General features: G+C 37.0%; 2 protein-coding genes across 5 annotated transcripts in view; one reads left to right on the top strand and one right to left on the bottom strand.

Moving 5' to 3' along the window:
• Positions 1-3,569: 3,569 nt before the first annotated feature.
• On the bottom strand, positions 3,570-13,541 carry SPATA45 (spermatogenesis associated 45). Of its 4 annotated transcripts, none has more exons than XM_015815955.1 (3): positions 13,494-13,541; positions 7,921-8,203; positions 3,570-3,869 (listed from the first exon to the last, which is right to left on the bottom strand). In XM_015815955.1, exons 2-3 carry the CDS (start codon positions 8,159-8,161, stop codon positions 3,850-3,852), a joined length of 261 nt encoding a protein of 86 aa, XP_015671441.1. In that variant the 5' UTR covers positions 8,162-8,203; positions 13,494-13,541; the 3' UTR covers positions 3,570-3,849. The 4 variants fall into 4 exon arrangements, with proteins under 4 accessions (XP_015671441.1, XP_015671442.1, XP_015671440.1 ...); XM_015815956.1 differs by having other exon boundaries at positions 13,485-13,508; XM_015815954.1 differs by lacking the exon at positions 13,494-13,541 and adding an exon at positions 13,170-13,470.
• Positions 13,542-14,113: 572 nt separating this feature from the next.
• The window catches only part of FLVCR1 (feline leukemia virus subgroup C cellular receptor 1), a 13,743-nt gene continuing 1,841 nt past the window's right edge, over positions 14,114-26,015 (top strand). The window contains exons 1-9 of the mRNA XM_015815948.1: positions 14,114-14,815; positions 16,321-16,465; positions 18,208-18,348; positions 19,535-19,602; positions 20,582-20,685; positions 22,156-22,266; positions 22,541-22,646; positions 23,241-23,352; positions 25,453-25,520. Of these exons, the coding sequence (XP_015671434.1) occupies positions 14,114-14,815; positions 16,321-16,465; positions 18,208-18,348; positions 19,535-19,602; positions 20,582-20,685; positions 22,156-22,266; positions 22,541-22,646; positions 23,241-23,352; positions 25,453-25,520 (1,557 nt within the window). The remainder of the gene's footprint in view (positions 14,816-16,320; positions 16,466-18,207; positions 18,349-19,534; positions 19,603-20,581; positions 20,686-22,155; positions 22,267-22,540; positions 22,647-23,240; positions 23,353-25,452; positions 25,521-26,015) is intronic.

The following is a 26,015-nucleotide window of genomic DNA, read 5'->3' as shown; positions in this document are numbered from 1 at the left end:
GCATAGTAGGTTGCCCTGGGGACATGATGGCTGAGCGGTTAAAGATGCTGAGCTTGTTAGCTAGAAAGGTGACAGCATGGGGTGAGTTCCTGTTACTTTCCCCAGCTCCTGCCCTCCTAACAGTTTGAAAACATGCAAATGCAAGTAGATAAATAGGTGCCACTTTGGTGGAAAGGCAACAGCATTCCGTGTTCCTTGGCGTATAGTCATGCAGGCCACATGACCACAGAAATGTCTTTGACAAAAATGAGCACCACCCCCTAGAGTCGCAAACGACTGGACGGGAAACCTTTACCTTTATCTTTAGGTTGCTCTGACAATTTTGGTGGGGATGTGGTTTTATCCTTGGTAGTTTCTTGATTAGGGTATTGTTTTCTGCTTGTGTGCATGGTGTTAATCCCTGCTTATCTGGATGTTGGCTGCAGGAAAGGATGTGTTCTGGTCTTTTTGTTTCCTTCTTAACTTTTCATTGTGTGGGTTTATCTCTGTGACTAGGGATTCTTCTAGGAATTAATATTTTTTGGATCCAGCTTGGTCTAGGGTGCTCACAGTTTCCCAATTGAAACTATGGTTGAGTCTGTCCATATGTTGTCAATTTCATTACACATAAATATACTTTGGTATAGAAGATGCATAATTATCAATAAGACTAAGTATGTCACCAGTATATATGTGGGAAAAATAGTTGATAGCCTTCCATTATCATGTTATTAGACCCAAGGCTAGGAGATGTTGCTTTTCTATTGCATGTTTTATGGAATAGCCTTCTGCAGGAGCTTTGGATTGCTCTGATTATACAGTACAGTACTGCTTTTCTGAAAGTTGTCAAAGTGGAGCACTTCTGGAGCACTTTTAATTAACACAGTATCACTATAGCTGTTAATTGTCATCTGAGTGTTCTTACTCTTAAGTATTCTATAAGAATCTGCCTGATAAATAACAATACTCATGCATCTGACTACATTCAATGTACAAAATCTTTTAAGAAGCACTAGTGCTTAAGGGAAAACCAAACAAAACACATTCAGTTTTTCTTTGTGTGACAGACTCTCTCAGGTGCCCTGCCTTTCATACCCAATCATGTTTCAGAATACAGATAAACTTTGTGCCATTCACAGTTTGAGAGATTTTGTGCTGAAATGAGATTTTGTGACATGTCAAAAGGAGAAATGATTAAGATTGATCTGTGATACCACAACAGCCAAGGCTCTGAGTGCATAGCCACATATAAATTGTGCTTTGCTTTAATGCAGATAAAACATGGAAACCAGTATCTTATATAAAAAGAAACCTACAAATTATTCAGACAATAGCATTTTCCTTCTATAAGGAACTTCGTTACTGTTCATACACAGAATTGCAACATATTATTTCTAGCCAAAAGCATCAATAATGTAGAAATCTAAACATTTAGAGGCATATATTAAACATGGTTTCTTGTCTCATGTTTAACAAGCCTTTGTTATTGTAGTTTCAAAGAGCTTTTAAGGTTTTGAGGTCCAGTAAGGTTTTGCTTATCTTGGTTGAATCTATTGACCCTCATTTTAAAAGCACAATAATAATCTGGTGGCTATTATAAATGAAGAATGTTTGTATTTCTGCTATTAAGATTTTCTTGGCTTAAGTATTGTGCTAATATTTAGGGCACATGCCTTTTGTTTCTCTGCATTCCAAGAAATAATATTTATGGAGATAAAATGTTTTGAGAATGCCTGACATGACATTTTCTTAAAACTCAGAGCTATCTTGTTCTCAGGAAATGTTTTTTTGCCTTGTGGCAAACAATGGGAGTTATGTTTTCACAGAACCTAAACCTCAACTGGCATAACAACAATTCACTTTCTCCAGGGAACTGTAGTTCTGAAAAGAGACTACATGGAAGATAACTTTCAGCAGAGCCTTCATCAAATTTGTATCTTAATGTGCACTGCTAATTGTGACTGTAGGCTTCAGATACCACAGATGTGAATTCTATCCCTCCATATTTTTTTTACCTTCATTTATCCCTGGAGATGGATTAGTATTTTTAAGGTCACTTTCAGCTTCCAGAAGACTGAAGGCACTTGAAGGTAAGATGTAAGAAGCAATGACTGTGCCAGTATCTAAGGATAAAAAAACAGCTATGCTTTCAGTGACAAGTCTCAAATCATTTCATTAAGACTGATATACAAGACTGAGATGGTCAGTGTAGAAGTAAGCATTTAGTGGAATTTATCTGAGAGGCTGGAAACATTTTGCTATCACAATATCAGAAGTTTTTAAATCATCAGAAGGAACTTTATCTTCAAAGGGCTATTTTTGGCATGAAAGGAATGTGATTCCTGTCCAGAAAAGTCTTTGAACTTGTTTCAATGTAGTTCAAAAGTTTTTCTTGAGGCTAAATGGCTTACATACCTCTAAAAATACAAATGTAGTTTTTACATTACACTGAAATGTATATTAGTTGAATACTAGGTGTGCTCGGCGAGGACAGAGTAAGCTCAAATAATTAGGTTTTTGAAAAAATGTGAACTGGATTGCAGATGTCCTCTGGTGAAAATATTGGGAGGATGGGAGGCAGGAAATGGGGCTTTACTCTGACTCTCTACCCTGTCTTGTTTTAGCCACAAGAATCGGTAAGCCTATAAATGGAATGCAAGGTCTGAAGTTTCTCCTCCCAGAAACCCTTTGAGTCTTCACCACCAACCATGACCCTACTTTGTGGCTTGAGTTAGCAGCCTGATCATTTCTTCTGCTCCCTGTGTGTTTATCCCCCATAACTGGAGTTTGAGACACCTGTGCTACTTTCCACCGGATAAAGGACAAATCTGAACTTATTGTTTAAACTGCTTCTACCCTCTGCTTGTGGCAGCTGGGCTTTAAACTAATTTAAAAAAACCTTATCCAGACTGAGACACCTTAGCAAGCTTGCAAGCTACTCAGAACTGAAGGCTACGGTGTTCTCCCATTGGACAATTTTCCTGTTGCTCTACCTTCCCATCTTTTTCTACCAGGAAAACAATGACCTTATTGCTGACAGGTCTTAGTGCACGTACATATTTTGTGTGAAATACACACACACACACACACATGCACAAATGTACAAAAACATACATCTATACAAACTAAAATAAAATTTATATAGACATTATAGGCAAGCACAACAACCAGCTTTAAAATTAAAATAAAATCTTGGTAGCTCTTTTGATTTCTATATCTTTCATCAGTGCTGAAAAAGCACAATTCCCCAAACTTTATGTAGCATAGAAGAGAATAAAACCTAGTAGAAATGTGATTTTTTTTTAAAAAATGCTACCATTCAGCTTCTTTCATTTTACCTCAAGTGAACAGAAAAAAAATGTAAGTGTAAGCAGACTTTAAAAAAAAAAAGTTCAGCTGTCAAAAATTATCCTGTTCAGGTATGGTAGCAGCTAGTGCAGATAGCCCTTAAGGAAACTTGGGAAGATTATCATGTGAATAGCCTTGTATAGTGTAATAACACAATAATACATTAAATTGAGAAGTAATCTGTGACTCCAATTTTTAATGTATGTTCCAGTAACCTGAAGAAAACCAGCATTGTATAATGATACTGTCCAGCCTCATATGATTATTATGGGGAATACTGAGAAAATAATTCTGAAACGAAGGACATTTATTTCATCATACTATGTTTTATTTTGTATAATCCATGCAAATCCATTTTAAAAATCAACCATAATCTTGTAGCTAAGTTCATTCTCAAAAATGAATATTTGTGTATGTATGTATACATGCGTACACACACAGACAACACACTTGTTTTTTCAATTAGGTAAAATGCACACAACTTCAGTACTCCAGCAGAGAAACTGCTTCTAATAAGACCTCTCATCCAAAAATTGCATTGTCTGAAAGATAAAATAAATACAAATGAAAAACAGAATCACCCACATATAACATTTTTATTATCATTAGTTAACAATACACTAATCTTACAGCATGTCATAGTAGTTGAAATGTGTATAAACACAAGTTATACAAGACTTCTGAAACCATCTATGATGTCTGTTTCATATCAGAACAATCCAATTCACTCTGCCAGGGAGTGATTTGGTATTAATGGGACAATGTGTGATAAATAACCCACAATGATCTTATAGTGTCTTGTTAGGGTTATCCTTAGGCTATGAAGTAACTTTTGAAACACCCTGCACATTTTAATTAGTTCAGAATAAGTCTGCCGGTTAGAATCAATTATATGAAACGACTGCACTTTTATTCGTCTGTTCTGAAAGATGTTGCCAAGGAGAAAAAATAATAACACAGAGCTTACTGTACATACTCATATGTATATATGTACATATGTATGTATGTTAGAGTACACACATCAAGGATCCTTGGTGCTCTCTGAGCTTGGTTGTTTTCTTGCAGAGATTTCATTACCCAAACTAGGTAACATCATCAGTGCTAGACTGCAATGAAATGTCTGCAAGAAAACAAACTCAGAGACCATCAAGGACTCCTCATTTCAACACTGAGTTACAAATATTCTCCTTTATTGGTACACAGAGACATCATTTATCAAATATATATAGCCATCCATCTCAGAAGAATACATAGATGCAGATTATTTACTGTTGATTTCATGTCTTTAAATAGAAATATTCTAGTCAGAGAGTTTATTTCCAAGGAACCTGGGTGCTTCTTTTTTCTGCTAACTGGGATGGAGGCTCAGTGCTCTCCTTTCTTACTGTTTTTTGAAAAAATAATGATACAGATAATGGCATCACAAAGTACCAAAAATGATGCATTGGAATATCTGCAAGAAATACCATTAGCTTGCCCATAAGAAGTGGCGGGACCAAAAATAGACAAAGCAATAGAAGATGATGATGCTAAAGTGATCTGAGACTTTAGAATTCAAACAAACAAACACCTGCCATATAATTCCTCAGACTTAGCAATTTTTGATAAGAAAGGCAAAAAAGTTTGGATAGTGGAGGTGGCAGTATATGAAGACAGCAGAAGAGAAGAGGAAGAGCTGGAGAAAATCACAAAATACAGTGATGATGGCAAAAGAAAGCAAAGATAATACCAATAGTAATAGACATCGTGGTTACAATCCCAAAACATCTGGAGCACCACTTGAACATCATTGGCATTAACAAAATTGCAAAAGGCAGGGTTTTTTTTTTGAAGAAGTTTACATCTTGGAACAATACCTTTAACACCATCAAACAACACATCTGCTTATCCCAGATCCTTGGGAAGGACTTGATAGGTGGATAAAAATGCCAAATCCAGCCTAAACATCTGGCTACATGCAACTAACCTTAATACTTCTTTTGATTTTTATCCCATTTTTCCTTTAAAGTTTTTTTCCCCTTCTGTTCAATCATGTCCAATTCTCAGAGACTGCCTGGACAAATCCTTGCCGTTTTCTTGGCAAGATTTTAAAGAAGTGGTTTGCCTCTGCCTCCTTCATAGGGCTGAGAGAAATTGACTGGCCATAGGTTACCCAGTTGGCTTCATGCCCATGGTGGGACTGGAACTCACAGTCTCCCAGTTTCTAGGCTGATGCCTTAACTGCTATACTAAACTAGCTATTACAGTTTTAGAAGCATAGGCAGAATGCGTAAGCAGTTTCTTCTCCATTTTCTCTACAATGATAACCTTTTGAGATAAGCTGGTCTTAGAGGGAGTGGCTGTCTAAAGGTCATCTAATGAGCTTCTAAGACTGCCAGGAGATATGATCTTGGGTTCCCCAGGTCCTAATCCAGCACCTTAATTACATTGCGCTGAACAGCCGTTCAGAGAAAAGAGCAAAGCTTAACTAGAGGACAGTCTTTACTGAGGAGTCTTGGCCATTTTACTTGCACATTTTCTGGGCTTCTGTATTTCATTGAACAGTTTTGAATATGGATTCCTGAAATGCTCAGGTGGTAAGGTTAAATCAGGCCAAAAAACTAAATGGATTTCCTGGCTCACAGGATGTTGAACTGAAAGGATCCAGGAGGGTAATTCATAAGTTCCCATATTCTACTTTAGCATTTATTTCAGATAAAAATTCTTAAGTCTTTTTTTAAAGAAATCCTATGCTTCCTCAAAGAGATAAAATGTAATGGGTGCCATTCATATTTTTTAAATATCTTTCTCTGAAAGTAATTGAATAATAAAAATTATTGCAAGACTATAAAATCACCCTTGAACCATTTAAAAGGGAAAAGCTACTTCAGCAGGATTTCCTCTGATCATAAAAATGAATTGTGTAATTATCAGGCAAGCAAGATAAAATTATGGCTAGTAAAAAAAAAGCACTGGGTTTCTCCATAGTGTTCTAAAATAAATTGAATAGGGATAATGTAGTAGTTTATTCTTCTATTATACATTCAACATCAGTATTTGTTTTACAAAAAAGTTGATGATTAAGCCCAAAGAGTACTCAGTAAAATAGAATACCTGTTTGCTTGATTACAAGATATATTAAGTTATATTGGGCAAGCATTGTAACTGGGCAGCCAATAAATTTAATAAATAAATAAATAAATAAATAATGAAAGAAGAGAGCATGATTATTATTTCCCCATCATTGAATAATATTTTGGAGCACATGCAATAGCAATGATACTGACTAATTCATTGGCAGAATAACATATAATACTGACCCTTAAAAAGCTGAATTGGTTCTTTTGTTATAGTTTTAACGTGTGAAAATCAGTGTAATATAATGTTTAGACCAGGAGAGCCAGGTTCAAGGCCCAATTCAACCATAGACCTCCCTGAATAACTCTGGATCAATCATTAGAGTGGGTGTCAAAGTTTTAAGGCATTCTTGAAAGCTAAGGCGTTGGGGTCATGTGGACCTTAGGAGATAATCAGGGGCAGGTGTGATAGAGAACAGTGCCTGTTAGATCCTATTAAGTTAACACTGATATGGAGAGACCTCTATGTATCCTTAAATTATATATTTCTACATCCAAAATTATTTATTAAATCATATATAGTTCTCTACCCAGAAAACATGTTTTCTGACACATCTGCTGGGGCAAACTGCAGATAAATGGTCAAGATGCAAGGTTTATAAACTTGATTATAAACTTGTATATGCCATTTATGTTGCAAGAACTCCAAGGCAATAACTGGGGAAGATAATTTGCCCTTATTTTCTCCTTTCAACCAGAGAAACAATAGAAACATTAATGTATGCTACAAGCATTTGGGGAGGAAGCTTTTAATCATGCAATCAACCTGGAATTTGTTTACAGAGCTTCATTAGGTCTAATGTCATCTTTAATCTCCCTGTATTCTCACCATTACATCTGTTGGGAAGAAAAAGGAAGTATAATTTAAAATGTTTTCTGATTGTTTTTAGAAGGAAAAGGATGTCTATACCTAGAGATCTTAGCCTTTCAGTGAAACAGGAAAAGTATATGATCTTTAGAAAATGCTTTTCAGAGAGCTGTCTCAAGATACTTAACATACACCTGGGTTTGATTGTATGTACTGTACATATAGGTAATCCTCGCTTACCAACTTCCTTGTTTAGCAACTGTTCAAAGTTACATTTGGAAAAAAAGGTTTTGCAACCAATCCTCACATTTATGGCCATCAGTGTCCCCCTGGTTACATGATTGACATTTGTGTGCTTCATAACCAGCTTCCAAACAAGCAGAATAAATGGAGAAGTCAGCAGTAAAATTGAAGTTGTGATCATGTGATATCTCACTTAAGGACCCATGCTGATTTGCTTAACAACAAAAGCTGAAGTGATGTAAGTACATACATACAAACATACATAATAACACACACACTCAATATACTAAAATATCTGGACCGATAATTTTTTTTAGTTTGCAGCAATAGATGGACTCACCACAACTGAATTCTTCCTCTTAATTTTAAGAAAAAATTACAGATGTGTGACGTTCAATATTGGAAGTGCAATATATGCAAACTTACTTTTTTCAGGAAAATGCCTTTTTTCTTTATGATCAGAAGGAGTTATTTTTATCCAGGATGTCCTGCCACTGTCATCCTCCTTTTTTTCTTCTTTGTAGTTCTCTGCTGAAGCCTGATTACTTTGAGGAAAATGCTTTTTCTGGGGCCTGAGCCACGAAGTTTCACTCTTTCCTTCTAGCAAGCATCTCGATTCCCTCATCTGATTATATTCAAGCAACTGCCTTTTCTCATCTTCAGCCATGATAGTGAAATGTGCTTCTTCTAGTTACTGTGACACAAATTCCTGTTTTTTAAAACAAAATGCACATAATACAAAAAACTCAGGCCTCATTTGCTTAATACTTTTTATCACTGAAAACAGGCAATACTGATCTGTTCTTATAGAAATGAAGCTTGATATATACTTGCTAGAAAAGATGATGCAGTTGATCTCTGAGGAGAAAAATATTCTTTTCCAACGCGGACAATTCACATACTAATCATCCTGAAATCCACTTCTAACAACATTAGGACACTACAATGGCCCTACTGGATGAGGCCAAAGCTGATTTTAGTCCTGCATGTTGTTTTTCATAGTAACCAACTAGATGCCTCTGAGAAGATGGAGATATAATATCAATATCACCCTCAACTAGTCTTGGATTTTCAAACCCAATAGCCTTTGACAGATCTGTCCTGCATGTATTTATCCAATTTGTTAAAGCTATCTAATGCAGGGGTTCTCAACCTTGGCAACTTTAAGACTTGTGGACTTCAATTCCCAGAATTCCTCAGCCAGCAAAGCTGGCTGAGGAATTCTGGAAGTTGAAGACCACAAGTCTTAAAAGTTGCCAAGGTTGAGAACCCCTGATCTAATGTAACAGATATTACCAGGTTTTTGTGGTAATTAATTCCTCAGTTAAAGAATGTGCTTTGCCCCCCAAAAGCACATTCTTTTTACTGTTTTGAATCTCCCCCTAGTCAGCTTCATTGGATGACCCAACATCATCATTATGTGAGAGAGGAACAAAAGTTCATTTTATTCATCATGCATGGTTTTATACCTCTCAAGAACTTTCTAACTCCGTTGCCTATTTTCCAAGCTAAGATGTCCCAAATCCTTTCTTGTAGGGAAGAAGTTCATGTGTTTCAGTTGGATGGGTATTTGTTTATTTATCAAATATATATGGCCACATATCAGAAACATGACCGCATGGTGTGCAAAAAAACATTAAAACATTCTTCAAAAACAATTAAAAAGTTAGACATAAATAGAAACAAGATCAGGAGATGGTAGTTCTACTTCCCAAGATCTAGAAGATTCAGGATACCCATTAATTGAATAGTAGAAGTTTGGTTTTGGAGTAAACCACAAAAATATTGTGGGATAGGGTAATATAAAACCCCATTACATCAAAGATGCTGCACTAATCCTCTTAAATCAGCTATTGAAATTATCTGGTCAGCCAATTCATTTGACTAGAATTGGCCCACATTTCCTCTGCCCTATTTTTTTGTTAGCACTTTTTCAATTCTACCTACATCTGCTTGGTCAGCAAGGTCCCTTTGGAATTCTTCAGGGTAGAATCACATATAGTTCATCTGCATAGTTTTTAAATCTATATACCACTCTTTCACCCCTTGCCCCCAATCTATGGTTATGAATATTTCCTTCATGCAGGTATCCTGGTGGCCCTTTTCAAATCTCCCCTTCTGCATACTCTAATGTGACTTCTCATGATAAGATCTTTCTCCTTCGTCTTGTGTTCAGTTTTTCCTATTAGTAGATTCTTACTTATACATCCTGTTCATTAGACAGATTTACAGTGCTAGGAATAAGTACAACTGTAGTTCTGCAGAACATCAGCCGAAAAGTCCGTGTTCCAGTTGGTATTTCAACTACTTATAAAATTTCTCCAGAGTTCACTTTTCAGGATAGTCGCCTGAGAGTGATAAATGCTGTAATGCTCTAAACTAAGGTTCCTTTAGAGGATTTTGCTAATTTAGGGGACATGTACCCTCTTTGGAAAATATTCTGAAGGGTGTAGACTACCTCTTTTCCTGTCTTGTCAAATAAAGGCATATTTAGACAGATGCCTGTCAACAATGTAATTAATTTTTTCTTTGAAAATTGTTGAAAAAATTGTGTGAGAGTAATCTGATCTGGAATATATATTGTATATAGACTACTGCTTTATTTCTAGAGACATTGACAGTTATGAGATTTTGATTATAAACCTCTTGCCTGGAAATGCAAGTCCTGACCTTTTTCCTGGTCAAGGAATAAACGTGATAAATCTGTTTTTTCCCTCTTGCAAAAGAGAATTCACACCACTGTAATTTTTTTACATGAGCAAATTATAATAAAAGCTCTTTAATAGTCTTTCATACTCCAACATATTGAAGGACTATAGGGAAATGATCAGACATTAATTTAAAATATAATTGATTATATTATATTATAAAGTTTAGAGGGGCATTTCTAATACAATGGGTGCAAACCCCTCATCCTCAACTTCAGAAGTTGTGAGATACCATTTTGTAATATAAATCCAATGGCTTAAAATATTTGTGTAATTTTAAGCTCCTATTTTGTATCTGAGGTTGCCATCTCCAGAACTATAGGCTATTATTTTTCAAAAGTACAAAGAACTTGAAAAGTAAAGAACTAAAAAACATGGCTTCTGCCTAGACATGCCAGAAGTAACTAATACCCCCTTTAAGGATGGAAGTACTTTCAGACTCACAAGATTTTGTTAACTTCACAATAAAGGTAGAACTAGTACAACTCGTTGTGCTTCTTGTTTGGATACCTTGCAAGGCTAACATCAAGCTTGCAAGTCTCAAAGTACCCCTCCCTTTCACTCTCCAGAAAACTAGGAATGCTTTCACCACCCCTCTTCCTTCTGACTTGTTTTGTTAACTGATCCTTGTTGGGGGCTCTTCCTCCTGGTCTCTCAAGATCATTATCACATACCCTTGTTGCTTATGGTTTTATGGGCAACACTATTGCAGCTTGTTTACTCTAATATTGATTGAAACTACTGATAACTTCAACTGTAAGTTAGAAACACTGTAATTGCTGGTGCCTCCCCTAGCAACTCATATTAGCATCAAGACTACTAGCCATTACAGTTCTTGTGGAAAACGAAAGAACTCTTACGAATTCCGGAGGGGTTAGCAGAGAAGTTTAATTGCGCAAGGTCCAGAGCATATTAGAGATAGGCAATTCTGAACGAGGAGGGTGTGATTAGACTTCAGTTTTTATACTCCCCTCCTTAAAGAACAAAGGGCTACACATTGAAATTCACACCTTCATGAATTTCATGAAATTCATCCTTCATGAATCTGTCTACTGTCTTTTTAAAGTATAAGCCAGTGTCTTTTATACACCTGGCAGCACTGCGTTTAATAGTTTAACCATTTAAACTATTTACATTATTTAAAGTGTTAAAATTGCTGAAGAACTTTTTATTGGTCCTCATTACTCTAGAGCCCAAGCTTCATATTAACTTCAACTCACTAATCAGTAATTTAACATATTGTACATTGGCCCACTCGGCTCCCACTATTTGTATAGTTCTATCCATTGAAATGACATTTTTTTACTTTCAGACTTTTGTTCTTTAACAAAAGAGGAAGTTTGCTTAAAAGTCTTTGATGAGAGACATCATTAGCCTTTTGAAATCCAAATAAACAGTGATTCCTTGATCTTTCTAATCCACATGCTCACTGACACGTACCTATGCTCTGCAGAACTGCGATTTTTGCTGAAATGAAGTTCCCAAGTTTTAAATATCTGTTGAGAAATGGCCACTCTCAACTAAGAACCTTAGAAGATTCCAGAAGTGCTTGGCAACTGGCAATTCAAATCACAGCTAAACCAGTACACAGGGATCTAACTATTTTAATCAATTGTTGGTAAGTTGAATTATACATGGCACAATAAAGCAAATAACCTATCGTATGTTATCACAAGACACAAAGACAAGAAACTTCAGCAGACAAATGAAATAACATCAGGGAGATCATTTGCAACTAGCCAAGAAATGAATATGTCCTGGCAATATCTTTATTCAGCCATGTCCCTGTGATATTGCCTTTATCTCATTCTTAGCTCATGATTGAAAGAAACTTGTCAGTTGTTCTGGTTTTAAATAAGTGTCCCCACCCAAAACAAAACAAAGCAAAACTAGCAGAAATCCACAGATCAGTTTATGGAATATTTTCAACTGAGCTTTGGGGAAGGGGATCAATCCACTCCTATTGGCACATCCTTTTCCGTAAGTAGTGCACCCACTTTTCTACCAAACTTCTTTTGCTCCAGATAAGGTGAGCTAACAAAACAACCAGCTGTGGCTGCACCCCATAGCTCCCTACAGTCTGCCAAATAGCTTTTGGTTAGGCTGGGGGAGCCACACAAGCAAAGCTTTCCCACTTATCATGCAGGTCCTGCAATACTGCTAACAATAGGGAAACAGGGAGTGCTGAGTTTTGAGAGAGGCAGCTTTCCTGCCTTATTTTTGCCACTTCTGCTCTATCTTTGTACTTTGTTTTGACCCACAAAGAAACAGAGAGGTGAATCAGCATCTATGAAAACCTGCATATAAATTGCATCTCTGTTCTCCGCAGTGTTCCTGTTGGTTGGTGATATTTAGAAAGTGGGAGGGCAATATAGCCAAGGAATTTAACCAATTACTTTACTCTATATACAACATACACCCCAGCTGGCAGGAAAGCAAAATGGAGGAGTTTGCTATAGTTTCGGGATCAGCAAATCAGACTGGAACTTATACGTTTTCTGCCATCTCAGGAACTGATGGCTAGTGGTTTGTGGTGCTCTCTGAGCTCAGCCAGCAAACCCCTCTCCTTAACAATGACGTTACCTAGCCAGGTAATGAAACGTCTGCAGAAAGCAACGAAGCTCAGAGAGGTGCAAGAACCCATTCACTATCAATTCCTTCTTACCCCATTGCCTCTACTGAAGGCTATAAAGCTGTTTATCAGCCCCTAAAAATGATTCCCAACCCGATAAGCGTTTTCTCAACCTGAAGCATTCCAGTCCAGACGTGTTGTTATCTTTCAGATGCTCTTCTGTGGCGTGCTGTCTCTATAAATTGGACATTCCCCCCCCCCCCAGTGTCTGCAATACCCTGATCTGGTTTAGATTGCTAGACATTGTAGTCCAACAATTTTCCTACGATAAATCGGGGAAGGTGGCTGCAAGAAACAGCTGTTTTTACACGAGGCGAGAAAAGCCGAGGTCTAACCGTAACGTGGAGAAAACTGGGTGTGGATCTCCATCAGCTTTTCCCCAGTCCAACTATCCTCCTCCTAATTTTCCAGAAGCGGTTTAGGAACCTTTTTTTAAGAGCAATCCGCCATCGAAACTCGGAAGGCTGCTACGAACGAGAGGCGCATATATAGCTACTCCGGCCGCCCCCTCCCCTAATACCCCACGCGTTCCGTCTGAGGATTAGAAGCCCGATGCAGCAATCTGTGAAAGGGGAGTCTCCCCAAACGAGAACCCGGACCAGCTGCCACGCCAACCCTTTCCACGTGGCCGCAGGGCGAACCAGACGCACCGCACTCACCCCGGTTCCTTAACCGGGGCCGGGAAACCAGGGAGCGTTTGGGCGTTGGACCCAGCCCCGCCTCGTTTCTCCAGGATTGGCGGAGCCGGCGGCAGCGCAAGTACCTCTCCGTCCCCTTATTGGCTTAGAACCTTTTCCTTGGACCGTCTCCCGATCAGAGAGGAAATTGTGTGCGCATGCGGAAGCCGGCATCGCATCTTCGCTGACTCGAGGCGCTCGGGCGGAGATGCGGTCTTTATTCAATCTCTGCCTGGAGTTTCTGGGATGACCGTTGGCGGGTGAGGGGAGGGGGGGGGAGGACGAGGCCGGGTTGGAGGAAACGAGGCCGGAGCTCAGCCAGTCTTGGACTTGGAGGCAGAGAGGAGAAGTGAGAGCTAAAGGCGAGGCGCGCGGAGGAGAGCAAGCGAAGCATCCCCGCAGCGAAGGCCGGGCGGGAAGCGCTCGGCCAGCACCAAAGAAGGCAGGCTGGAAGTGGCCGCGTGCACACTTGCCTGGGGAGGCGGAAAGAAAGCGGGGAGCGCGCGTAGCGCTTCTGCTTGCGGTAGACGGGGAGGCTCCTAGCAGAGGTCCGCCGACAGGTAGGCTTGGGCGGGGCGAAGGCCTCGGGTCAGGCAGCGAGAATGGGTGGGGAGGGGACGGAGGTGGCCGAGCCCGGGGGAAGCAGCGAGGCCAGCGGCGAGGTTGGGGAGGAAGCCACGGTGCCTGCCCTCCAGTGCAATGGATACCTGGCCGGCAAAGAGCCGGCCAACAGCGGCAGCTGCACGCCTTTGGTAACCGAGAAGGATGTGGAGTTTGGAAGAAGCGCCGCTTCCTTGGCTGATCTCGAGAAGTATCCAGAGGCAGAAGCTATGCTGTCTGACTGTACCGTGGGGGTGAAGCTGATCCCCCGGCTTTCCAAACGCAGGATTGTGGTGCTGGCCGTGTTCAGCTGCTATTCGCTAGTAAATGCCTTCCAGTGGATCCAGTACAGTATATTGACCAGTGTCTTCACTGGCTACTATAATGTTACTTCTTCTGAAATTGACTGGCTCTCCATGTCGTATATGGTGACCTACGTTCCTCTCATCTTTCCTGCCACTTGGTTTCTGGACACGAGTGGCCTCCGTTTCACTGCCTTGCTGGGATCAGGACTGAATTGTTTGGGGGCCTGGATTAAATGTGCCAGCATCCAGCCAAATCTCTATCTGGTCACTCTGCTGGCTCAGATTGTGTGTTCCATAGCCCAGGTCTTCATTTTGGGGTTGCCCTCCCACATTGCGTCTGTTTGGTTTGGGCCCAAGGAAGTGTCCACTGCTTGTGCTGTAGCTGTTCTGGGCAATCAGGTGAGTGGAGAAAGGAGAAAATTTGCTGGAAGAGATGCATGAGATAGGGATGTTGATGGATAACTTTAGTGAGAAAAATTAAAATAAGTACATTTGGATTTAAGAAAAAAAATTGCTTCCATTCTTAATAGATGAGCACTGATCACACACAACCGTGTTGGCATTGATGATTGAAGCAATTTGCTCTGGAATAACCAAGGACATTTACAATTGACTAATTAAGCTTTCATATATTTAATTCAAATCCTTGCTAATTAGACATGTATCTTCTGTCTGGTGCTGTGATGTCAGTAAGGCATTATAATCTAAGTTTTCTTCTTCGGTTATAGCCTTCTAATAATTACAGAACTAATAATCTAGAAATATGAGCGTATTTAAAAGAAAATATTTTCTGCCAGAGTTTTGATATTTCAATATTCAGACAATCAACAGTTAGGAAAATATGATTATAAAAAGTATTGTAACATTTGTGCATTCTAAATATAGTTCTCTAATCCAGAAAAATCACGTCATTTAAATATTAGAACTGTTACTAATTGTTGACTTCCTGATGAAAAAGCAATGTTTTTTTTCCATTTTCTTTGCTTGTGATAGAAACTTTCAGGTTGATGTAATTACTAATACTGTTACTAAGTATCACCAAGTGTGCTGATAGAAATCCAACAGAAAATATGTTTGGATTTCAAAAAGACCTTTCATGCAGTCCTTTACCAAACACTCCTGAACAACTATAACAGCCATACCATACCGTAGGAGTGTTAAGAGTATTCAACTTTTCAAGAACTTGTTATTGGTTAAAAGATAAGGAAGCAGAGAAAATAGACAATTTTCATGTTGAAATGTGCAAATCAGTCTCTGGGATAGTTCAATGGGGTACCTGCTATAATATTGTATTCTAGAAATGAATAGGAAGGAAGGATAATAATTCTTTTATAATGTGACTGTGCTGTGTATCATAAAACTGGAAAAGGAGTAACTCAAATGATTAGGTGATTATATTTATTTTTCTGTTAGATGATACCACAATATTTAAAGCTTTTTTTCTTAAAGGCAGAGAAAGAAGGTTTATAAAGAGGTGTAAAACATGTATGATGGAAAATGTGGGCAATAAAGTTTTTTTCCTCTCAGTGTCAGAACTGTTGGTCATTCATTATAAAACAAAAATGCTAAAGAAAACATGTCATGTAATGCATAATTAGATATGGTGATGGTTGCAAATCTAGGTTGTTTTAAAGGGGAATTAGGTTGGGGAGAGTTGATCTGTTCATATCTTTAATTTTTAATGGTTGCACATACCTACCACTCCCAGAGGCTTAGATGTGAGAGTTTAAATAGAAGCTCTTGGGGAGAAAGTGAATCAAGGCCTTACTGTTTATGACTGTGCATTTGAATGCATTTTAGACTGTTGTATGATACACTGTTGGCTAGATTGGCCTTATCCTAGTCTAATAAGTTTCCTATGTTTTCAGGTATATTATAACACAATTTTCTTTTTATTTTAATAGCTAGGCACAGCAATTGGCTTTTTACTGCCTCCAGTTTTAGTTCCAAACACACATAATGACCTGGATCTTATGGGACACAATATCAGCATAATGTTCTATGGCACAGCAGGAGTATCTACTTTCCTCTTTTTATTAACAGCGCTTGGTATGTAAAACATTTCAGTATAATAATAATAATTTGCAAATTGAAGTTGAGTGATAATGGAGGAAGAAATCAGTGGTTGTACCAATAGTAATAGGAGTCCTTAGAGCAATACCCAAAGGGCTGCCTAGATACATGGACATTTTGAACTTATTAGATCTGAATATCTTGACTTTGCAAAAAACCACCTTACTCAGAACTATATACTCAGATGCTACCTTAACAGCTCTTACGTCCTTGGTTAGGGCTTGCACTGTTAAATTTTTATCAGTCCCAGACTGGGAATCGAATTGAAGATTAACCATAATAATAATACAAAAACTATGTCAATGTATTATACATAACTTTTTGGTTTATTTTTCCTAGAATTAGCTGTAATTACAAATTATAGCGTACCTATAAGAAGATAGTAAGAAAAAGTATAATGGGATGTCTACGTTTTAGGTTAAGAGGACTAAGAAGCAAATTGAAGGAAAAGTAAAAGAAGAATTACCAGAATTGTGCTAAAAAAAACAATGACTAGAAGAATTATGGAGTTAAGATATACAAAGGAAAATAATACAGTAACCAAGGAAGGATTGCAAAATCAGAGATCCTATGAATATAAGAAATTGCAACACTTGATAAGGAAGGAGGAAATCTCAAGCAAAAAAAAAAAAAAAGATTGTACTTGATAGTAATGAAGAAAAAAACTGGTCCTAGCTGCGGAAACACAATATGGCATTAATGTTGCTGCTGGTCACGGTAGTTCTATCAGTAGAAGTATAGAATAATATAACAACTATGGTGTGCTGTTCCTTTGCTGAGCTTTGGCAAATTCAGGACAATGAAGTGACACGCTATATTCTCAGGTTTCAAATGATCATTAGAATGCATGGTATGTGAGCATCTGACAATCAAAATTGGAAAAATAAATGTTAAATTCTAGTAAGTAAACTTCTTCATAAAAGGTTCCATGCTGCAGCTTCTGTCTTTATTATAAATTCTTTTTGTCTTAAAAGGGTTAAGTTCTACTTTCAAGGAGGGGAGTAGTTCAGTATTCTTTGTTGAAGAGGATGACCATGTGCATCAGAGTTTTAGGAACCTCTTAGTTGGAAAAGGAATCTTTGTGGATAAAGATCCTTTGCTCATTATATAGGAAAAAGTGGAATTAGTTCTGTGATACCTACAGATAGTCCTCGACTTACAACCACAATTGAGCCAAAATTTCAGTTGCTAAGTGAGACAGTTGCGAAATGAGTTTTGCCCTCTTTATGACCGCTTGCTTGTTAAATGAATCGCTGCAGTTCTTAAGTTAGTAATACGGTTATTACGTGAATCTGGCTTCACCATTGATTTTGCTTGTCCGAAGGTCTCAGTAGGTGATCACATGACCCCAGGACACTGCAACCGTCATTAATATGGGTCAGTTGCCAAGCAGCCGAAATTTGATCGCATGACCATGGGGATGCTGCAACAGTCATAAGTGTGAAAAACTCAGTCACTTTTTTCAGTGCTGTTGTAACTTTGAACAGTCATTAAACAAACTATTGTAAGTCAAGGACTACCTGTACTTCTCCTAACACATCGACTTTCAGGTTTTATAGTGACTGAAGGTTCTAGTTATCCCAGTATCTATGCCTTTATGGAAACATATGAATACGCTTCCTTATTATATTGATAATTTATTATATATGAAGGTGCATGTAAAACCATTCCATCAAAGAGAAAATGTTATATATTTAATGTTTTTGTTTTCTCCCTAGTGTTTAAGGAAAAACCGAAATATCCTCCAAGTCAGTCTCAGGCTGTTCTCCTGGATCCATCTCCAAAAGATCACTCCTATAAACAATCAATACTCAATTTGTTCAGGAACGTTCCTTTTATGCTTTTGTTGATAAGCTATGGTGAGCATTTATTTAACTTATTTAAAGATGTGTGTACTAAATATTGTATTGTTTTTATAACCTGGCTCCCTTCTTTTACTTATTTATTTGCTAAGATATATTTGTTAAATTGATATACCATCTATCTCCCTATTGAGTTATGTAATTACTATTATAAATTCTTATATAAAAATTTTAAATTATTAATATTCATGATAGGAACATGAATATTAAATATGCACATGTAGTTAATTCTGTTATTCAACTATTATTCAATGTAAACATGTACACTGCTATACATTCTATTCTGAACCTGTATTTATTGTTGAACTTTTTAATTCTGTGGTATATGTTTCATTGTTCCAAAATAAGATAATGGATTTTGAAATATAATGTCTACAATTACTTAAATATTTGTGGCACTAAAAGACACAAGTAGGAAAATTGCTTCCTGGATGAAGATTTGTAGCATTTTTCAAGAAACTTCAATAGGTTGTTGTGATTCTGCCATTCATACTGAGACAGCAGTAGCATTTGCAGCTTAGAACATAATGTAAATTCTGAGGTTTGTTCCGATACCTTTGGGCTTTTGCTGGTGAAGGAGCAAGTGAGCCATAAGAATGACCCATAAATGTGCAATGATGGAGGTGTATACAGTCCTCTCGTATGAAAATGGGGACTGTCACTATTCTGTAGAATTTGGAATATTGTAGATCTTTTGACAGTCATTCCATGCCTCCTCTCTTTTGACCCTTGATTCATAGAACCCCAGGCAAAGATTTACTGAGGAGCTGGTGGGTAATGTGAAACTAGAGATGACAAAAGTGTTGGGGCATTAGACTCTTGAGCCTAAGGCCATGTAGCCATAAGGCCATTTGAAGCCTACTTTTTTAAGTGATGTTTTTTCACAGATTTTGCCTATGACAAAAATGATAAACGGAATTTAGATTTCACTTCTACTTGTTCACAGCCCTTCCCATAGTTCATTAACTCTTTGGGTATCTCCCTTTCACTGTGCTGTGCAGTGCTTCTGTGCCTGTCTTAATGGCAAGCAGGAGATGAGCCCATGCAGGGCAAAAAGATATTCTGGCCTCCCAGTTTTCATTTCCTTTTCAGGTAACTCAGTCTGCTGAAGAGTAACTTGTTCCTTGTTTTATGAGTTTGGCTTTATTTAATTTCTGTAACAATGGCAATAATTTTTTTGTAGGAATTATGACTGGAGCCTTTTATTCAATCTCAACTCTACTAAACCAAATGATATTGGCTCACTATAAGGTAAGTTTCTATAGAATTTCTTGCTAAACCAAAATCAGTGCCCTGTTTGTTTAATAATAATAACAATAACAATAAAATAATAAAAGTTGGAAGGGACCTTGGAGGTCATCTAGTCCAACCCCCTGTTCAGGCAGGAAACTCTATACCATTTCAGACAAATGGCTGTCCAGTCTCTTCTTAAAAACTTCCAGTGTTGGAACATCCATAGCTTCTGGAGGCAGGTTGTTCCACTGATTAATTGTTGTAACTGTCAGATCATTTCTCCTTAGTTCTAGGTTGCTTTTCTCTTTGGTTAGTTTCCATCCATTGCTACTTGTCCTGCATTTAGGTGCTTTGGAGAATAGTTTGACTGCGTCTTCTCTGTGGTTTTGTCATTACCAATTCTGATTTGTACAGTAGTTAGGCATATAGGATGTGGGAGTTCTGTCATTAGGTAAAAGAATAATAGATTGATACACTATCTGGTTATGGATTATTTCATTATTATCTCAGATAAAAAGAAGGAAGAAATTTGTAAAAGGAACAAAAGATGGGCTTGTCAAACTGAGAATCATAAAAAAATGAGCATTTCATCTTCAGATCTTTGAAAGTACTATCTAAAAATGCTGCAGTTTTGTAGACTTAGGTTGCATCTATTTCCTTATTTTTTTTATAAATACTTGTTTTAATAAAAAATTGGTAATAGAATAATCTTTGTTTAATATTATATTTCTTTTACAATTGGAAGACATTCCTATTTATATTGGTTGAGAATGGGCTATAAACTAAAATTATGGCTATGCATAGATAGTGTCCCAGACTACAATATTTCTTTTATTGTTGCCATACTTTGAACTTACTTATGCTTGGTGTTTGCCTACAGAAATGATTGATATACTTTACTAATTTTTTATAGATTGACTTTTTTGAAAAAGTGAATTAGTGTGAACTTGCTTATTCATTGCATAATTATGTAATTTCATAATTATATTACATAAAGGGAGAAGAAATAAATGCAGGTAGGATTGGCCTCACACTTGTGGTAGCTGGAATGGTTGGCTCTATTATCTGCGGCTTGTGGCTGGATCATACCAAGACATACAAGTAAGTATATGAATAGGAATAGCAAATTTTTAAATTCATATATTATACTGTAGTTATAATATGGTTGAGTAGCTTAACAGAGGTCAAAAGACTGCTTACAAAAAATACTGGAGCATAATTCTGTCTTTTGTTAATTAGCTAAACGTGTTTGTGTATGTGCCAGAGAGAATTATGTTTCACTATTTTTTGGGAAGCTTCTGGCTAGAATTCATAGCTCATTTTTTGTTTTTTGGCAAAGGACCAGAATTTCTTGGTTTAGTTCTAAGTGGAATCTCTGGTTTTATCAATGTCAGGATCTTTGTGCGAAAAAGCACGCAACAGAAGAAATGGAAAAGATGAGAGAAGATTGCTTGACACTCCCATTGATAATGTCAGAGTTGTAGACATTTTGCTACATATACTATTTTAAAGCATTTTGTCGTTCTTTAAAATCAGGTCATGTATACAGAAATTTAAAACTGTTAAGAGTAAGACTGTTTCAGGTGGCAATGGTCTGGGTGTCCTAAAGTCCATACTACATATCTGTACTGCCTGTGTTTCTCCAGATTGTTGTAGTTTTAAAGTAATAAGCACCTTTTGAATCTTGAAATCTGAGAAACCTGTTTTCACAAATTTTAAAATAGATAAAGTTAGTCCTCAGGTTACAACTTCAATGACTTTTCAAAATTATGATGGCGTTAAACGAGGGGTGTGTGATGATCAGTCATCAAAGTTGTGGCATTGCAGTGTTCCTACAACCACATAATTGTGATTTGGATGCTTGTTGTCAGCTGGCATGCATTTATGAGTGTTGCAGCATCCCATCACCATTTGTGAGCTTTCCTGCCTGCTTCCACAAACAAGGTCAATGGGGAAACCAGCAGGAGGTCACAAGTTGTTTTGGTAAGTTGCTCTTGCTCCTGCTTTTAGTCCCAAGGTGCCCCTAGGTGGCAGGGCAAGTGATGGCTGCTCAAACTCATGCCAGGCTGTAAAATCCCCCTTCCTTACCTGCACTCACACCATGCCTCTATCTCCCATCTGCATTGCAGCCTGTCCATACTCCATACAACTCACTGGCCTGCCGGCCTGCTTGCTAGCTACCTAAAGAAAGGCTTGTTGTGATCAGGATTTGAAATTTCCTGCTGGCTTCTCAATGATTTTGCTTGTTAGAAGCCAGTGAGCAATTGCAAGCTGTGGTCACATGAGGTCCTTGCTTAACAATCTGCAATCTTCACTTAATGATGGCACAGGAATTGTCAGGATTGCTGTTGCTAAGCAATGCAGTCACCCAATGTCACGCTTTAGACCACGTCATAAATGTTTACAATAGAAATTTCAGTCCCAATTACCATTGTAATCCAAGGACTACATCTACTCTGTTAGGTGGCAAAAGAAAGCAGAGACAGATTGCCACTGAAAATGTACATTTTTATTTGAGCTCTGTGTTACGAAATAACAGCAAAAATAATTTGTGATTTTTTTTTTCTATAGGCAGACTACATTAGTTGTATACATCCTCTCTTTTGTTGGGATGGTCGTATTTACATTCACCTTGAACTGTGGATACCTTATAGTTATATTTGTGACTGCTGGAGTACTTGGGTAAGGATTTTTGCAATAAAATAAACTGCAATGCTAATTCAGGAACATTAAATTTATTTTTTGTTATGTGTTTAAACTGATAGTAAACTGCTAACTTTCTAGTGGAATATATTTTCATCAGAGGTGGAATTTTATAACTGGATGTTCAAATTATTGGAGTAAGCTAGAAAATTCATTGTAGGTTGCCCTAATAGTAATAAAAACTGAAGAACAATTAATTTTGATATAAATAGTAGGAATTATTACTAATTTGAACTTTGGCTTTTTATGTCAGTTTCTTTATGACAGGTTATCTGCCCCTTGGTTTTGAATTTGCTGTGGAAATTACATACCCGGAGTCAGAAGGCACCTCATCAGGGCTTTTGAATGCTTCAGCACAGGTGATAAGGAATGTTTTATTAGAGTCTTGGAGTTTTGAGCTCAGATAACTATCATATCAGTAATATTGTTTTGATAAATAGATAAGTAGCAAAGATTAAGGAAATGACTTTTAGAAAGCTTTGTAGATCATAGAGATTATACAGAGCTTTCCTAAACTTTGCAGCATCTCTACTGAAAATATATATATGTTGTAAAAATTGCATTACAATAATCTCAAAAAAACTCCTTGTCCTTTGCTGAATTTACATTGGCACTATGCAGAAATGTAATCATGGCTACCCAGTCCATTCTAACTATTTTTTCTCATATCTCTGTCTATGCTTGTAATCTGAAACAATACTTTTCTTGAATAAGCTGTTTTCCATTGGAATGGCAGGGTAATTCTGGGATGGGTTTATTTCCCCCCACAATTAAACAAATTTGCAGGCCATGAGTAGTACATTTTTGAGAACATGCTGTTCTTTTCTGAAAGTAGTGTGTAAACAAAACCCTACTTATGGGGCATAGTAGGAAATAAAACTAGCAGAGTTCAGGCAACTTGAGCAGAACTGGCAAAGTTAAATTCTGAAATATGTTCTTATAAACAATTACAGATATTTGGGATCATCTTTACATTGATCCAAGGGAAGCTTACAACAGATTACAGTGCTCGTGCTGGAAATATTTTTCTCTTTGTGTGGATGTTTATAGGTATCATTTTAACAGGTAACCACTTAACATTATCTTAAATTATGTTTTTGTTCTTAATAGAAAAATAGTGAATATGAAGTCTGTCCAAAGGCTTAAGTCATCTTTGTTTATTTGAAACTGTAAAACTCCTTTTATTACCAGAAAACATACCACATATCTTACAAGAATAAAAACACAATGTAACATAAGAGTAAAGCAAATAAAAAAATTATAAACATTTTAAATACGTTAACAGCAGAGGAACAGCAGTAAGAAACAAGAATGGTTAAACAGGCTGTGGGCTTTTGCCTATTGTTTTGTTTATAGAGCGTCTCTATTCAGATAGTCCTGGACTTACAAGCATTTGTTTAGTGACCCTTCAAAGTTACAATGGCACTAAAAAAAGTGACTTATGACAATATTTCACATGATCATTGCAGCAACCCTGTGGTCACTTGATCAAAATTCAGATGTTTGGCAACTGGCATGTATTTATGAAGATTACAGTGTCCAGGGGTTATGTGATCACTTTTTACGATCTTCTGACAGGCAAAGTCAATAGGGAAGCCAAATACACTTAATATGTTACTAACTTAAGAACCATGTGATTCATTTAAACACTGGCAAGCAAGGTCGTAAAATGGGGCAAAATGCACTTAACTGTTTTGCTTGGCAATGGAAATTTTGGTCTTAATTGTGGTCATGTCGACGACTACCTGTATCTTTGATGAACCTCTTTCATTAGTATGTGTGATCATTTTAACCCGGATTAAAGCCTAAACTGAAAAGTTGACTAGCATGTGGGCCAGTCATAAGATTTTCCTCAATAATTTATGAACAGTATCTAAGAAAAATCAATATTAGGATCTTTTTTAAGTTATACAGTATTGCAGAGGTGGCGAATATCTGTAGCTTAGGTGTAGGATGAGGGTGGAGCTTCGTTCTCCGAGCTTTGTGGGTTGGTTTCTGAACATTTCCTTACCGGCTGGGTAACATCTTCAGCAGAGTTTAGGGATCCCCTAAAGATGTTATCTAGCCTGGTAATGAAACATTCAGAAACCAACCCACAAACTCGGAGAACAAACCTCCACTTCACATATGGTATTGTATTTTGATATATTGTGATACATTTTAAGAAATATCTAAACTCAGATATTGCTAGGCTCTGCAAATCATTAAAGGCACAGAATTACTTCTAAGCAGTTCCCTTTATTGTTCCTCATCTATAGACAGAAATCTTGCACAAATAAAACAACTACTACCTCATTAAAGATATACTCTGAGAACTTCTAGGGAGGAGCTATTTTGAGCGTCTTTCTCCCAAGCAAACTGTCTAAACTTCACTGTAGCTTCTCCCTTCTGGGAATCCAGGCTATATTCCACAACAGATATTTGTTGAATCTGTAGGAATTGTAGTAGATCCCAAAGGCAATAAATTAGATTTATTTAATAATAGAATAGAATATAAAAGTCATATTGCTGCATACTTTCAACAAGCTTTGGTCATGATATTACATATCACATAGATAGATGATAGATAGATAGATAGACAGACAGACAGACAGATAGATAGATAGATAGATAGAGTCTTCATTGGAAAGAATAAAAAGTTATATTGAATAAGAATAAAGCAACTTACTGTAATAATTGCCTTTAAATTATTTTCTTCTGTGAAGTTAGCAATAATTGAGCTTTCACCCAAACTCGAAGGGGATCAAACAGTGGAGGTATCTGGAGTATCTTCTACAAATGAACAGTTGTGGAGTAGAGAGAATTCTCAGCATAACATAAATTCCAGAAAATATTTTCATTTAGTTGTTCAATCAGTTTGAATATTTCTTATCTGCATTGCATTTGCTTTCATTGCACTGCAATGGCTGCTGTTCAGTCCCCATGTCACTACACCCATCACCTTCTCTCCCTGGTCTCTAGGTTTGCAATTTTGATTAATGTGTTTTAGTATTTACCCATATAACTATTTCTCCATTCAGAAATAGCTGAAAAACATTGCAATAAAGTATTAGATATTCTGAAGAAGACTGCTGACATTAATGTGTTGGATTCTGTAACAAACAAACTTAAAAAAATCACTACAGCAAATGTATTTAAATTAATATTTAATACTATCTCTTTTAGCTTTAATTAAATCTGATTTGCGAAGGCACAATATAAACTCAGGGATTGTAACTGTGGACATTAAAACTGTAAGTAACCTTTACATTTATTACTTGATTATAGGTTTGTTTAACTGAGTATCATTATATTTTCAGTTCTTTTGAGTAAATTTCAGAAAATATTTTTGTGAAGTTCGCATCTTTTTTATTAGAAGTTTCAGAACCTAATGTATTATTTGCCATTTCTGAAGAATCTTACAGTTTATCCAATTTTTTCTCCCAAATCGGTCTGTGGCATGTGAGGAAAAGGGACCACTGAGAAATTGAAGAAGTGCAAGATAATAGAACTCTATAGAAAGCACTCTCTTCCATCTAAGTTGGAACTTAACATTCCATTTCCTCCTGAAAATTCAGTAGTTGTCATGTTGCATGTTTTAAAATGACATCAACAGTATTGTAATATTTCCTGAAGTTATTACCTATTCTTTCATGTCTATGTATATATTTAAACTGCAATTACATAAATATTTAATAATAATAATAATAATAATAATAATAATAATAATAATAATAATAATAATAATA

The sequence above is a fragment of the Protobothrops mucrosquamatus genome, unplaced genomic scaffold (assembly GCF_001527695.2).
Source record: "Protobothrops mucrosquamatus isolate PMUCROS unplaced genomic scaffold, P.Mucros_1.0 scaffold388, whole genome shotgun sequence".
Taxonomy (NCBI): Eukaryota; Metazoa; Chordata; class Lepidosauria; order Squamata; family Viperidae; genus Protobothrops; species Protobothrops mucrosquamatus.
This window is presented reverse-complemented; position numbering and strand designations above follow the sequence as displayed.